Consider the following 12039-nt stretch of genomic DNA (forward strand, 5'->3'; position numbering starts at 1 on the left):
CCTGTGCCGGGCACAGGGGCCACTTAGTAGATTTCAATCCCGACATCCTACGCGCAGCCTCGCATACGCGAATATTTGTTGGTGAATTCAATACTGGCGAGTACCAAGGCCTCAAGAGGTCCGGCCTCTTGATCTTACAGAAAATAGTTCCATTTTAAAGAACAAATGGGGTGGTTCCACTTCACCGACATTTTGTCACTGTGTCACTTGATACACTTACTGGACAGCTATATTAATGTGTTACTTTAAGTGAATATTTCTCCGGTTCACGAATGCCTGCAAGAGAACGAGAACTTCAATTCCATTATGTTGTCACTCACAAACTGACAATTCCAGGAGCAGGACCAGCCTCAGTTACTATTTTTAATCAATGCCAGCAATCCAGGAGTTCACAGGCTCTTTAGCATCCTAATTAATGGCTTTAACAATCAATGTTCACTATCACAGATACTTGTTCCAGCTCCTTCCCAAACCTACAACCGTGAGGACATGCCCGGTGATTTCACTTCCTGTGGATAGGAACAAATCGAATACTTCCTTCAAAATATTATTCAATCCACCGTAGAACATAACATAATCATGCATTTTCAATCACTAAATTAAAGTTCTTTCCAAAGGTCATATAAACACAGAGTCACAACTAAAGCAAAGCTTAGCACACAGCAAGGAGGAAAAAGAGGTTTCCTCTAAAGTGGAGGTAACTTGGTTTCATATAATTTGCAAGATAAACAGCAATTCGCCACCAGAGCCATTTGGGAAATGCCCCGAAGTCTTAGTGTCAGGGGAGGCTATGGCTTTGGCCACAGAGGGGCACAAGTTGACAAAGAGGAAGGAGGCTGAACATTGGAACCAAAACATAACCGTCCTCCTAGGTTCATGGGTTCAAATGGCCTTAACTTAGTTTGGGTTGAGTCCGCAGGGCGGTGTATTTGTGGATAAAAGCAGGATTGCAGGGTCTAGCCCAGTCCTCTGAATCCAGGAGAGATGGTCGTGCCATTGTGTCTGCAGCCTGGCTCCCTGAAGGAGGTGTGACCCTCTGCGAGGTGCTGACAGGTGAAGCTTATCCGTTCTGCTGTGTTCAGCCTTTCCTGCTTTAAGTCTATCCCTTGCTAGGTGAGGCCAGGGGTGCCGTTTCCTAGCACATGCAATCAACTATTTGTTTTACAACGAAGCCTAACTATTGAGATGTGTCTACTGTGTTGGTCAACTGTTCACCTGACTTGACCAGCAGCTGGCGAGAGTCAACAGCTCTTACCCATAAGCTGAATGTTGGCTGCATTGATTGGCTCATTCACCGGGTATTTAATTCAGCCAAGAGAATGGACCCATTCAGATAGCACCTAAGTCTCTGTATGTCCTTCCTTGCTTTTTTATTGTTGTTGTTGTTGTTGTTGTTAGTGCAAGCAACACAACCTGTGTTTATTCACTGAGTATTTGTGTTTTCACTTTGCTTTGTGATAAACCTCTTCGCTTTCCTGTGTCCTTGCTCCACATTTGTGTCCTGGGGAAATGGAATGTTTCCCAATTAGAAAACAAAAAAATCAAGTCTAAAAAGGATGTTAAAAATGATCCAATCCAGTGCTTCCGTTTCCTTTAATTGTATTTAGAAGCTATTCCTGCTGGACATGTGCAGTGAAGGGGGCAGATACCTTCCTAAGAGCCTGTCTACCTGTAACTGGGAGAAAAGGCGGGAGCGGAAGAGAAAAGGGATGAAGAGGGGAGGAAAGAGCTCTACCATCTACTGAGCCCTTAGCCCACATCCCTGTGAATGGCAGACATGTGCCTGGTTTGGGCTTATGGCTCCAGATTCCTGCAGCCTAGATGAGCAACGTTAACATAAAAGCAGGTGAGAAATGCACGCACCTCTAGCTTTTTCCTTACTGTTTTTTTTTTTTTTTTTTGGGCAATTCCTCCCTTCAGCTGAGGAGGCAGAGGAAGGGTGGTGGCTGCGTGCCAGGGCCGGCAGGGGAGGGTTCTCAGCCTCCCTGCTGCCAGGGAAAGACTCTCTCATACCGACCTGGAGGCCGCAGGGCAGCGCTTCCCTTCAGGTGGTGAAATGAATGCCTTTGCTCCCACGTCTTTGTGGGTGAGCAGGGGTTTGAATCCAGGCTGTGCTCCCAGGCAGGTATCTCCGCCTGTTTGGTCCATTCCCACCTGCCTTTCACCTGCTTTCCACTGTCCGTCTGTCCTGCGTTTCTGCACAGCGCTTGGTAGAAATGCGAGGGCCAGCTGGACCAAAGTGGCAGCTCCCCGTGCATGCTCTCAAAAAGGATTCTTCAGTTTCTTTAAGGTAATAGGCTAACCTGGGTTTGTTGGGGTTTTTTTTAAGATGCTGAAGAAAGGACACAGAAGTAGCAGCAGGAAAGCCAGTCTGTAGGAGGGTAGAGAAGGCTGTCAGGGGTGGGGAGTCTTTCGGGGTGGCTCTCTCATCGACCAGGGAAGCAGGCCTCCCTTTCCCGGAATTTAAAACCTGGACAAGAGGCTGCCCTGGGGGACCTTCCTGCCCTCTTCCCGCCACCATGAGATAGCGCAAACCAGCTGAGGTACCCCGGGCAGGGCAGCAGTATTAGTGGTTGGGAGCCACGGTTCCAGGGTGAGCCTGAATCTCGCCTCTGCCGTTTTCCAGCTGATGAGCACAGGTAAGTGAATGAGCCTCTCTGCGACTCCAACCAGAAAGTAAGGACCTAACACTGTGGTGATGCTTAAGTGAGTCATACCTTTTCAGCAGTTAGAATAGTGCCTGGGATCAAGTAACATCATCATGAGCGGTGTTGGGGTGCAGGGCAGGCAGCCCCCAAATATCTCACAACAACATAGTGATTGTTTTGAATTAAAATTACTTGATAGACAACCGGCACAAGAAAGGCACACTGACCCTCCATCAATGTTCTCCAGGAAATCGATCTCCCTGTGACAGGTGCTCTCTCCCTGCGGGAGGGGGGAGCTAAGAGAGACCCCTATGGCTAGAGTTAGGGAACCCCGAACCTAACGGAAACATGGAACAGACTGACAGAGACCAGAAGGGCGGGGAAGGGGGATAACGATGGAAGAAGGGGAAGGGACTAGTCGAAGGACATGTGTGAATGAGCCCTGGACATGGACAACGGTGTGGGGACTGACTGTGGGAGCAGGGGTGGGGGCGGTGGGCTGGGCGGAAAAGGGCAAAGGGGGAGAAATTGGGACAACTGTAATAGAATAACAATAAAAAAAATTTAAAAAGCAACCCAGAGCCTAAAAGCTCGCAGACACAAACCCTGTTACTCCTTTACTAAGTCACTGCACAAGCCCGCTTTGTGGAGATTCCCAGTATGGGCACCCGGACCTAAGGGTCTTTGTCCTGGGATTTCTTCACACATTTCTTGTTTCTTTGTCTAAAAAAAGGAAAAGCTGGCTGCTTCATCACTTTGGAAGAGCACACCATTGCTGATCTCCCGTGCACACGTACTGCATTGCTTTTCCCCCTGGTAGTCGACCTGGTCTTGTGCCAGTTTTATGACTGGGCCCGCCGTAAGAACTCACGAAGGGCCGAAGGGCCGGGGGGAGTCCTCCCCTCCGCCGCTTCCCCAGCAGCAGCAAAGAAGCAGAAGCAGCCAGGAGTGGGAACCGAAGCCCTCTCGCTGAGAGCTCAGATCCTCAGCTGTGCTCTGCGGGGGATGAAGAGGCTTCCCTCTGTGCCTTCCCCACTCAGCGAGCTCGGGGTCTGGGTATCCTCAGGGCACCCGGTCAGTGCAGATTCCAGGCTAGTTCTGTGAGCCACTTGGAAAGGTGAAACAGGGCTCCCCAGAATAGTACCCAGGTCACTGGGTCAATTTTTAAAGGGGATCCATGTATTGCCAAAGGCTGTTAGTATGAAGGGAGGAAGCAGGAAGAGCTGAATTACTCACACAATCACATGCACAAACTGCAGGATGAGGCAAAGAAACCGGGATTTGTTGCCAGTACCCCCTTCAAAGTAAGGGCGACCAACCCTCGGCAAACTTAAGGGATATCGGCAGCCGGAATAGCGGTGATTTTCCAGTTTTGTGTCTGTGGGCTTGTTGCACACGCCGGGCACATGTGAAGTTCTTCACCCCCCTGCATCCCAAGACAAGAAACTCTGTCTCAGAGAAGTTTAACATCTTGTTCAGAGTCTGACTCATGAAGCAGAGCCCCCGGCTTTGTGGGGGTTATTGGCTGCTGCTGCTAACTGCCTCACCATCACACCCCACGGTGCCTGCATGTGGGTTGTCCCATCCCCACCCACTTACCTGCAGCCGGCCGGTCCCTCCGTAGATGAGGAGGAGCAGATCCAGTACAAAGCGGGTCGGAACAGCGGTGGTTTCAGCCTCTGACTGAAGAGCAGTGTTTTAGGGGGCAGTTTCTCCATCTGCCCTGATCTCAGTGCAGGTATAAAAGGCTTGAACCAAGACGGAGCTGAAGAGGAGACTTGGCCTTCCTTATCTCTCTGAAAAGAACCGGAGGCACATATACTTAATTGGTCACTTGTACGCAAGGCCTTAGGCCACGAGGTTCTGAATCTTCTTTTCCCATTTACTTGCGTTCTAGATAAAATCTTTTTAAATGGCCTGATTTTACCTATTTAAAATTGTGAGAGAAAGCCCTCCTGCCCTTGGGTGACACCAGCTTGGGCCACCACCAAAGAGTCGGAGAATCTTAAATCTCATTCTCGAACGATTTTCTCTTGCTGAGATCGTGGAAACCAAAACAGAAGTAATAAACGTACCTCTCAAGTCACTAAGAAGCTGAACGAGAGGAATACATAATAAATAGACAGGGACCATTTCCCTAAATGCAAACAGTGCCTGAAGTGTGTGTGTGTGTGGGGTCCTCCTAAGAGTTCACAAACCCTCTGGACTGGGCCCACCTTCCTTCTAGATTTTCTTCCTCTTCTTCCATAACTCCCGGGCTACCATAGTACATTCGGGAAGAAATAGAGCTGGTGTTTCTTCTTCCTTTTTTCTCCCTCCTTTCTCCTCTTCGTATTCCTCTTCCTGTTTCTTCCATTCCCAGCTGCCATTGTTCCTGGTGAAGACAAAAACTGGTGGGAGAAGAAGGCGAGGAAGTTGAAGTGGTCACAAGTTCTTAGTCCAAATTCTTTTGTTTCCCATCTCAGAACTTGGAAAAAAGATGCCACTTCGGCACCTGGATAAAAGGAACTTCCAAACACCTGAGTGGGGCATGAATATCGTCGACTGTCAGGCCATGCTCGGAGGGTAAGCTAGAATTTCCTGCATTTTGCCTGCTTCATTGCTGGGCGTTACGCTCCTCAGGAAGGAAGCCAAGGCATGGTGGTCCCACCCTGGGAAAATCAAACCGTGGTGGAGTTCGTGCTCAGAGGGTTTTCTTCCATCCGGCAGCTAAATATTTTCCTCTTTATGACATTTTTAGTTTTCTTCATCTTAATCGTTTCTGGAAACATCCTCATTGTCCTGCTGGTTTTGTTCAACCACCACCTCCACACCCCCATGTACTTCTTCCTGGTGAACTTGTCCTTTCTGGAGATCTGGTATACCACCAACATTGTCCCCAAGATGTTGCTGATTATCATAGCTGAACGGAACACTATCTCTGTGGCTGGATGCCTGGCACAATTCTATTTCTTTGGGTCCCTGGCTGCCACAGAGTGTCTCTTGCTTGCTGTGATGTCCTACGACCGCTACCTGGCCATCTGTCAGCCTCTCCGCTATCCCGTTCTCATGACAGGCCCCCTCTGCGTTCGGCTGGCCGCCAGCTCTTGGTTCTGCTGCTTCTTCCTGACAGCAATCACTATGGGCCTGCTGTCTAGACTGCCCTTCTGTGGACCCAATGAAATCGAGCACTTCTTTTGTGACTTTACTCCTCTTGTTCATCTCTCCTGCACGGACACCTCACTGACCGAGACCATTGCTTATGCCACTTCTTCTGCAGTGACCCTGGTCCCATTTCTCCTCATCACAGCTTCTTACTCCTGCATTCTTACTGCTGTCCTAAGAATTCCACCTGGCACAGGCCGGCAGAAGGCCTTCTCCACCTGCTCCTCCCACCTTGCCTCAGTCGCGGTGTTTTACGGGACGCTGATCGCCACATACCTTGTGCCCGCAGCCAATTCATCCCAACTCTTGCGCAAAGGGTCCTCTCTGCTCTACACCGTTCTGACGCCCATGTTCAATCCCATCATCTACAGCCTGAGAAACAGAGACATTCACGAAGCCCTGAAGAACTGCTTAAGGAAGAGGCCAGGTTTCCTCAGATAAAGCAAAAGGGAAGAGTCCTGTTTGCCCGGACAGGTGGCTCAGTTGTTTGGAGCGTTGTCCCATACACCAAAAGGTTGCAGGTTTGATACCCAGTCAGAGCACATAACTAGGTTGTGGGTTTAGTCCCTGATGGGGGTGTTTGTAGGAGGCAACTGATCAATGTTTTTCTCTCTCACGTCGATGTTTCATTCTTTCTCTCCTTCTCTCTATCTCTCCCTTTCTCTCTCTTTCTAAAATCAGTGAATATATCCTTGGGGGAGGAGTTTTTAAAAAGGCAACTACCTAAACCAAGAGCTACCAAAGCCAGATGACCAAATGCCCCTGAGCATAGCTGAGGACACTGTTAAGTTCTGACAGCTTCCGGTGAACCGAGGGCCCCAAAATGGTCTAAGTCAGTCAGGCTCTGCGCCACCGCACTCAGTACACCTGCGCCCTTGCGTTAAAGCTCATACCCAGAAGGGCTGGTGAGGCTGGCTACTCACTCATTCCAATAGTCACCGGAGGTCTACTATGTCCAGGGCATCATGCCACATCTGAGTGATAAAATAAGCCAAAGCAGAGGCAGCCTGCTCTCACTGAACTCACGGTCTATAGGAGGAAGACAAACATAACTCAAATAACTAATGTAAAACTACACATACAAATTATACTTGTGATTCAAAATTTAAAATAAGAAGAAGACCACTACACACTTACGAGAATGACCAAAATCCAGAACAGCGACAACAGCAAATATGTGGAGGGACAGGAACTCTCATCACTGCTGGTGGGAATGAGAACTGATGCAGCCACTTTGGAAGACAGTTTGCACGTTTCTTACAAAGCTAAACATACTGTGACTGTATGACTCAGCAGCTACACCCCTTGGTATTTATCCAAACGAGCTAAAAACATATGCATATGTCTATGCAAAAATTGCTTATAACAGCTTTATGCATAATGACCTTCCAGTAAAGGAATGGGAAAATAAACTGGTCTATCCAAAGAAATATTATTCAGCACTGAAAAGAAATGAGCTATTAAGCCATGAAAAGATAAAGAGGAAGTTTAAATGCATTTTACTGAGTGAAAGAAGCCAACCTGCAAGGGCTACATACTCCACGGTTCCAGCTATGTGACATTCTGGAAAAGGCAAAACTGTGAAGATGGTGAAAAGGTCGGCGGGTGCCAGAGGTTAGGGCCCCGGGGGGGATAAATGGGCAGAGCACAGAGGACTCTTAGGGCAGTGGAACTACCGTGTACGATGCTGTAATGGTGGATACACGTCATCACACATTTGTCAAAACCCTTGGACTGCACAACCTCAGGAGCGAAGCCTAAGGTAAGCTCTGGACTTCGCATGATGATGAGCCGGTGTGACTTCATTGGCTGTAACCAGCCTGCCGCTCTGGTGCAGGATGTCAAGAGCGGGGGAGGCTATGCAAGTGTGGGGGCAGAGGGCACATGGAAAATCTCTGTACTTTCCACTCCATTTTGCTGAGAACCTAGAAGTACTCTAAAAAAAAATAAACTGACTTAAACAGAATAATAGTAATAATAAGATGTTAATTATACCTTGAGAACATAGAGCTTCAGTTCCTTTCTCAGGAATAGATTTTGCATTTTCTTTTTTTTAAATACTTTATTTGTTTGTTTGTTTGTTTGTTTTGGAGGAGATGGGAGGGAGAAAGAGAGGGAGAGAAACATCAATGTGTGGTTGCCTCTTGTGCACCACCAACTGGGGACCTGGCCCAAAACCCAGGCCTGTGTCCTGACTGGGAAAATGACCAGCGACCTCTTGGTTTGCAGGTTGGCGCTCAATCCACTGAGCCACACCAGCCAGGGCCGATTTGGCATTTTCTAATCCTTTGCACTCTGGGACTTGGAGGCGGGAAAGGAAGATCTGGGGAAACGGGGCGAGGCCCATACAGTGTCTGCACTGCTGTGTCTCCCAGCTGCGATGGGGTCAGCTGGGGCTTCACTTTTATGGAGTGCCAGCACCTCTGCCAGGCTCTCTGCCAGGATCTTGCTGGGACTTGCTCCCCACCCTGCTGGCACGTGCTCTCCTTAGTTAGCACTGAGGGCGTGGTGGGCGTGTGCTTGCTCTCTGGAAGCTCAGAAGAGCTGAGTTGACTTCAGCCAAGAGAAGCTGAGGTCAGCACCACAAGCGGACTCGGCCTGCCTCCTCATCTGGCTCCTACAGACCACGCTCCCCCAGGACGGAGGACAGGAGTGTCTCTTGCCTAAACGTTTCTGTTGGGGCTTTCTTCTCTTTTTTGAGGTAATCAAAGAGATTATGCTCGCCACTCATGGGGGTTACTCAAAACCTCAGGCGGGAGTCTGCCAACATTCTCAGGCTTTGCCTTAGGAAGAAACAATTGCCCTGTTCTTGCTCCTCTTGTAAACTAGGAAAATATGGGGAGGTCATCTTAGGGGACCCCGGAGAAGGTAAAAGCTCTCACTTACCCACCCAGGCCTCCTCTGCGGCAAGGGCTCCTGTCCGAATGGGCCTGGGGGAGGTCGGGTGGCAGGATAGGACAGCAGGCTCCTGTGCCACGGGCACATTTAAAATGCAGGCGTGGTCGCCTTCCAGCAGTGTGCTTTGGATGAGTTACCAAGTTACCGTAGCTCGCTGAGCTTCACCGTTCTCATCTGTGGAGGAGGGAAGGCCCACCTGCTGGTCTTGCTGCCCTAAAGTGAGAACAAGAACGGCACAGCCTGGCCCATGAAGTCAGAGTTCATTTTTTAAACCATAAAGTAATAAATATTCAGAGTTTTTTAAGGCCCAGAGAGAATGTATGAATTAGCTAGTCTCTCTTCTTTCATAGATAGGGAAGTGATCCTGTGGGGTATTAAGCGGACTTTCCCGAGTTAATTATAAAACAAAGACTAGAATCCAGCACTTCTGTTTCTGAGTCCAGGCCTTTCCCCCCTGTGCCACACCACCTACCCACTCAGTGGCTTTTCTCTTTGCCCAGGGACACCTAAGGAGCTCCCCTCTATATGCCAGGGTTACCCGTAGGACCGCAGTTTTGTTACACTGGGCCAGGAGGGAATGTGGTGTATGTACCATGCCCTGTGCCAGAGCTGCCGACACCCCCTGCCAGCCCCGAGGGCCACACTGTACCACCTACAAGCTCACTGACTCCAAATGGGGGTCACAGCCTCAGGATGTCGGTGGGCAGCACCGCCACTGGAGAAACACTTCCCCACCGTTCCTCGGCAGGAAGCCTCCACTCCCACCTCCCAGACGGAAGCGGAGATGTTGGGTGCAGAACTGCCTTCTTACTTCCACTGAGACATGAAAATAACACACAAAGCCTGAGGAGTCTCTTTCCAAGTGAGTGAGGTGCAGGACTGGAGAAGCCACGGCCCTGGTCCCACACCTGGAAATAAACCCCCACAGTGACAAAGAACCCAGGGCTCTGGCCGCCGGGACCAGTGATTTTCTATTCTTAGAGTTGGGCAGAGGAGCCTGAGAAGCTACCAAAGAGGGGAAGAGGGGAGCAGCCTCGGAGCCCCACCAGTTCTGCTTTCACCTATCGTATTTATTGCTGTCCTATTTAAAACTTTATTTGAATAAAGACTTTTGCTGCTATGGAGGCCCAAATATACATACATTTATTTTAAGTAGACCTTTCATTATAGCCTCCCTTATTTTCCTTACTGGAAAGATATACAAAAACACAGAGGTCACATTTGGATAAATTTATGCCCTATAAAGTCAAGGACAGTTGATGTGCCCTAAGAGGAGAAAAAAGGAGGGAATATTTGGAGAAGGCTGCATCTTCTAGTAGACCAGCTTCTGTAGGTGACCTTGGATGCCACACTTACCTGCACTGCATTTTGCAAGCCTCCGAATGTCTGTGACTAACTTCTCTTCTACAAGCTGAGTCTCAAAGCCACACTGGCCAGTGGCTTCCCTGGGCTTAAGAAGGATCTTGTCCTTGTCGGGCCCTGGATACCCCCAGTTAGCATGGCCACCTGTGACATATTTGTTCTTTGAGGCTCAGAAAGGGGCGGCCAAGGAAAGGAGCCCCTTGTCATCCAGACATGGTCAGATCCCTTCTGGGGAGAAGCAAGGGGAAGGCTGCACAAGGACCCACGAGTTCCTGATTCTGGCTCAGGGCCGTGCAGTCTTTTGCTGGTGGGCAGGAGAGGATAGAGATGCACAGTCAAGGCCGCATGGTGGGGCGGAGGAGAGGAGATCACAGCCACTTCTGTCATCACAGAGAGCAGCCGTGTGAGCAGAGAGACCAGTCACCCTACCCTTTCTGAGCTCACACAGGAGGATGAATGAGAAAGCCCATCTAGTCTGGGCGACAGTGTCGTACAACCCTCGTGGTTTCTCACGGATCCACACGCACCTGAGCTCAATGAGAATGAGACCTTAGTAAGCGTCACTTTTCATGCAGAAATCCAGAGACTTCAGCACAAAAGGACTGCTCTGCGTGCATCCTCCGGCATCTGACCATTTCCCTGACTGCTGAGTGAGCCAAGGGTTGTGTCCTGTCTAGCTGGCAGGCCTGAAGCAAGTCTCTTAATGGCTTGAGGTCTCAGACTCCAAATCTGAAAAATCTGGAAAATTAGCTGAGTGCTTTCTGGGGAGTACACTGAGGATAATAACCAAAACTCATATCATACTTTAAGCCTTAGAAAGCTTTTCACAGCTGCTCATTTGGTCCTCGTTTTGCTATGAAGTAGAAATTGTCCCCAGAGCACAGATGAAAAGACCAAGACACAAAGACAGGTCACGACTTCCTTGGAGTATCTCTGTGGATGCCTGCTGGCTGCCCACCTGCTGTTATTTCCAGCACATCGTACTCCCAGCTCAAAGATTCTATAATTCAGCTTTTTTTATGGGTTTGTGCCATAGACCATGTGTGTGTCCCCCAAATTCACACACTGACACTTAATCCCCAATGTGCTGGTCTTGGGGAGATAAGTGGGTCATGAGGGCGGAGCCCTCACGAGTGAGATTAGCACCCTTCTGACAGAGGCCCCACGTGGCAGCCTCTACATGGGGACTGTTTACTTCATGAAGGGCTGGATAAGCTTTGCCTGTATCACCTAAATCGTCTTCCTTAACCAGTTTTAAAGAATAATATGTGGTGGTGAGAGAGAGAGAGCAGCCTCAGTGAGCGCCTGGTTTCTGACTTGGGCACCTAGGAGGTGAATTAGGGCTTTCCCTTTGGGGGTGATGGGGGAGGGGCAGGGGAAGCGGGCTCCAGTGGGAGGAGGCTGAGTTTGCTGAGCTGAGCTGGACACTGGGCTTCAGGTGCCCGTGTGGAGCTCAAATGAGAGAGCGGGGGTGCACATAGGGATTTGTGATCCTTGGGCACAGAGCTATGGTAATCAGAGGCAAGGCAGGGAAGGAGATGACAGAAAGCAGGAGCCAAGCAGGAAGTCTTCCTCATGTCCTCCACAGCAGGGGCCACCAGCGTGATGTCCGAGGAGCAGAGGAGAGTCCCTACAGCATTTGCTAAGGTGTAGTTACAGTGAAAAATGGTTCCATGGGAAAGCGACATGTACGCTCACACACACACATTGTTCTATGATCAAATAAGTTTGGGGAAATCTGCATATTTAGAGAATGTCAAGGACTGACAAGTTCTGCAGGAAAGAACCATCGCATCTTTGATAACTCAGCTCTCCCCACGAGCCAGCTGTGGTCAGCGGTTACTCCAGAATCTGGATGTCCCGGGATGAAGGAGAAGACACAGAGCAGAGACAGTGCCCATCTCTTTGCTGATCAGATGAAACCACTGTGGTTCAGTGACTGATTCCAAGTTCACGGCTGGCTACAGATACATGAGGGTAATGGTCG

General features: G+C 49.5%; 1 protein-coding gene and 1 long non-coding RNA gene across 6 annotated transcripts; one reads left to right on the plus strand and one right to left on the minus strand.

Moving 5' to 3' along the window:
- The first annotated feature begins 807 nt into the window (after positions 1-807).
- On the plus strand, positions 808-11334 carry LOC112313974 (olfactory receptor 11A1). Of its 5 annotated transcripts, none has more exons than XR_008425864.1 (4): positions 808-1053; positions 1608-1846; positions 5114-7554; positions 8022-11334. XR_008425864.1 is itself a non-coding variant. In XM_071219830.1 (4 exons), exon 4 carries the CDS (start codon positions 5466-5468, stop codon positions 6231-6233), a length of 768 nt encoding a protein of 255 aa, XP_071075931.1. In that variant the 5' UTR covers positions 808-1053; positions 1608-1846; positions 5114-5213; positions 5389-5465; the 3' UTR covers positions 6234-11334. The 5 variants fall into 5 exon arrangements, 4 of the variants coding, with proteins under 4 accessions (XP_071075931.1, XP_045059876.2, XP_024426351.2 ...); XM_071219830.1 differs by having other exon boundaries at positions 5114-5213; positions 5389-11334; XM_045203941.2 differs by having other exon boundaries at positions 5114-11334.
- On the minus strand, positions 4253-7053 carry LOC128779794 (uncharacterized). The gene is made up of 3 exons (XR_008425865.1): positions 6930-7053; positions 6716-6821; positions 4253-4444 (listed from the first exon to the last, which is right to left on the minus strand). It is a non-coding gene; the product is annotated as an uncharacterized lncRNA (long non-coding RNA).
- Positions 11335-12039: the final 705 nt, after the last annotated feature.

The sequence above is a fragment of the Desmodus rotundus genome, chromosome 12 (assembly GCF_022682495.2).
Source record: "Desmodus rotundus isolate HL8 chromosome 12, HLdesRot8A.1, whole genome shotgun sequence".
Taxonomy (NCBI): domain Eukaryota; kingdom Metazoa; phylum Chordata; class Mammalia; order Chiroptera; family Phyllostomidae; genus Desmodus; species Desmodus rotundus.

Bases quoted from the DNA above. Each gene is read 5' to 3' on its own strand.
- LOC112313974 (XM_045203941.2), top strand. From the start codon at position 5,286: ATGGTGGTCCCACCCTGGGAAAATCAAACCGTGGTGGAGTTCGTGCTC.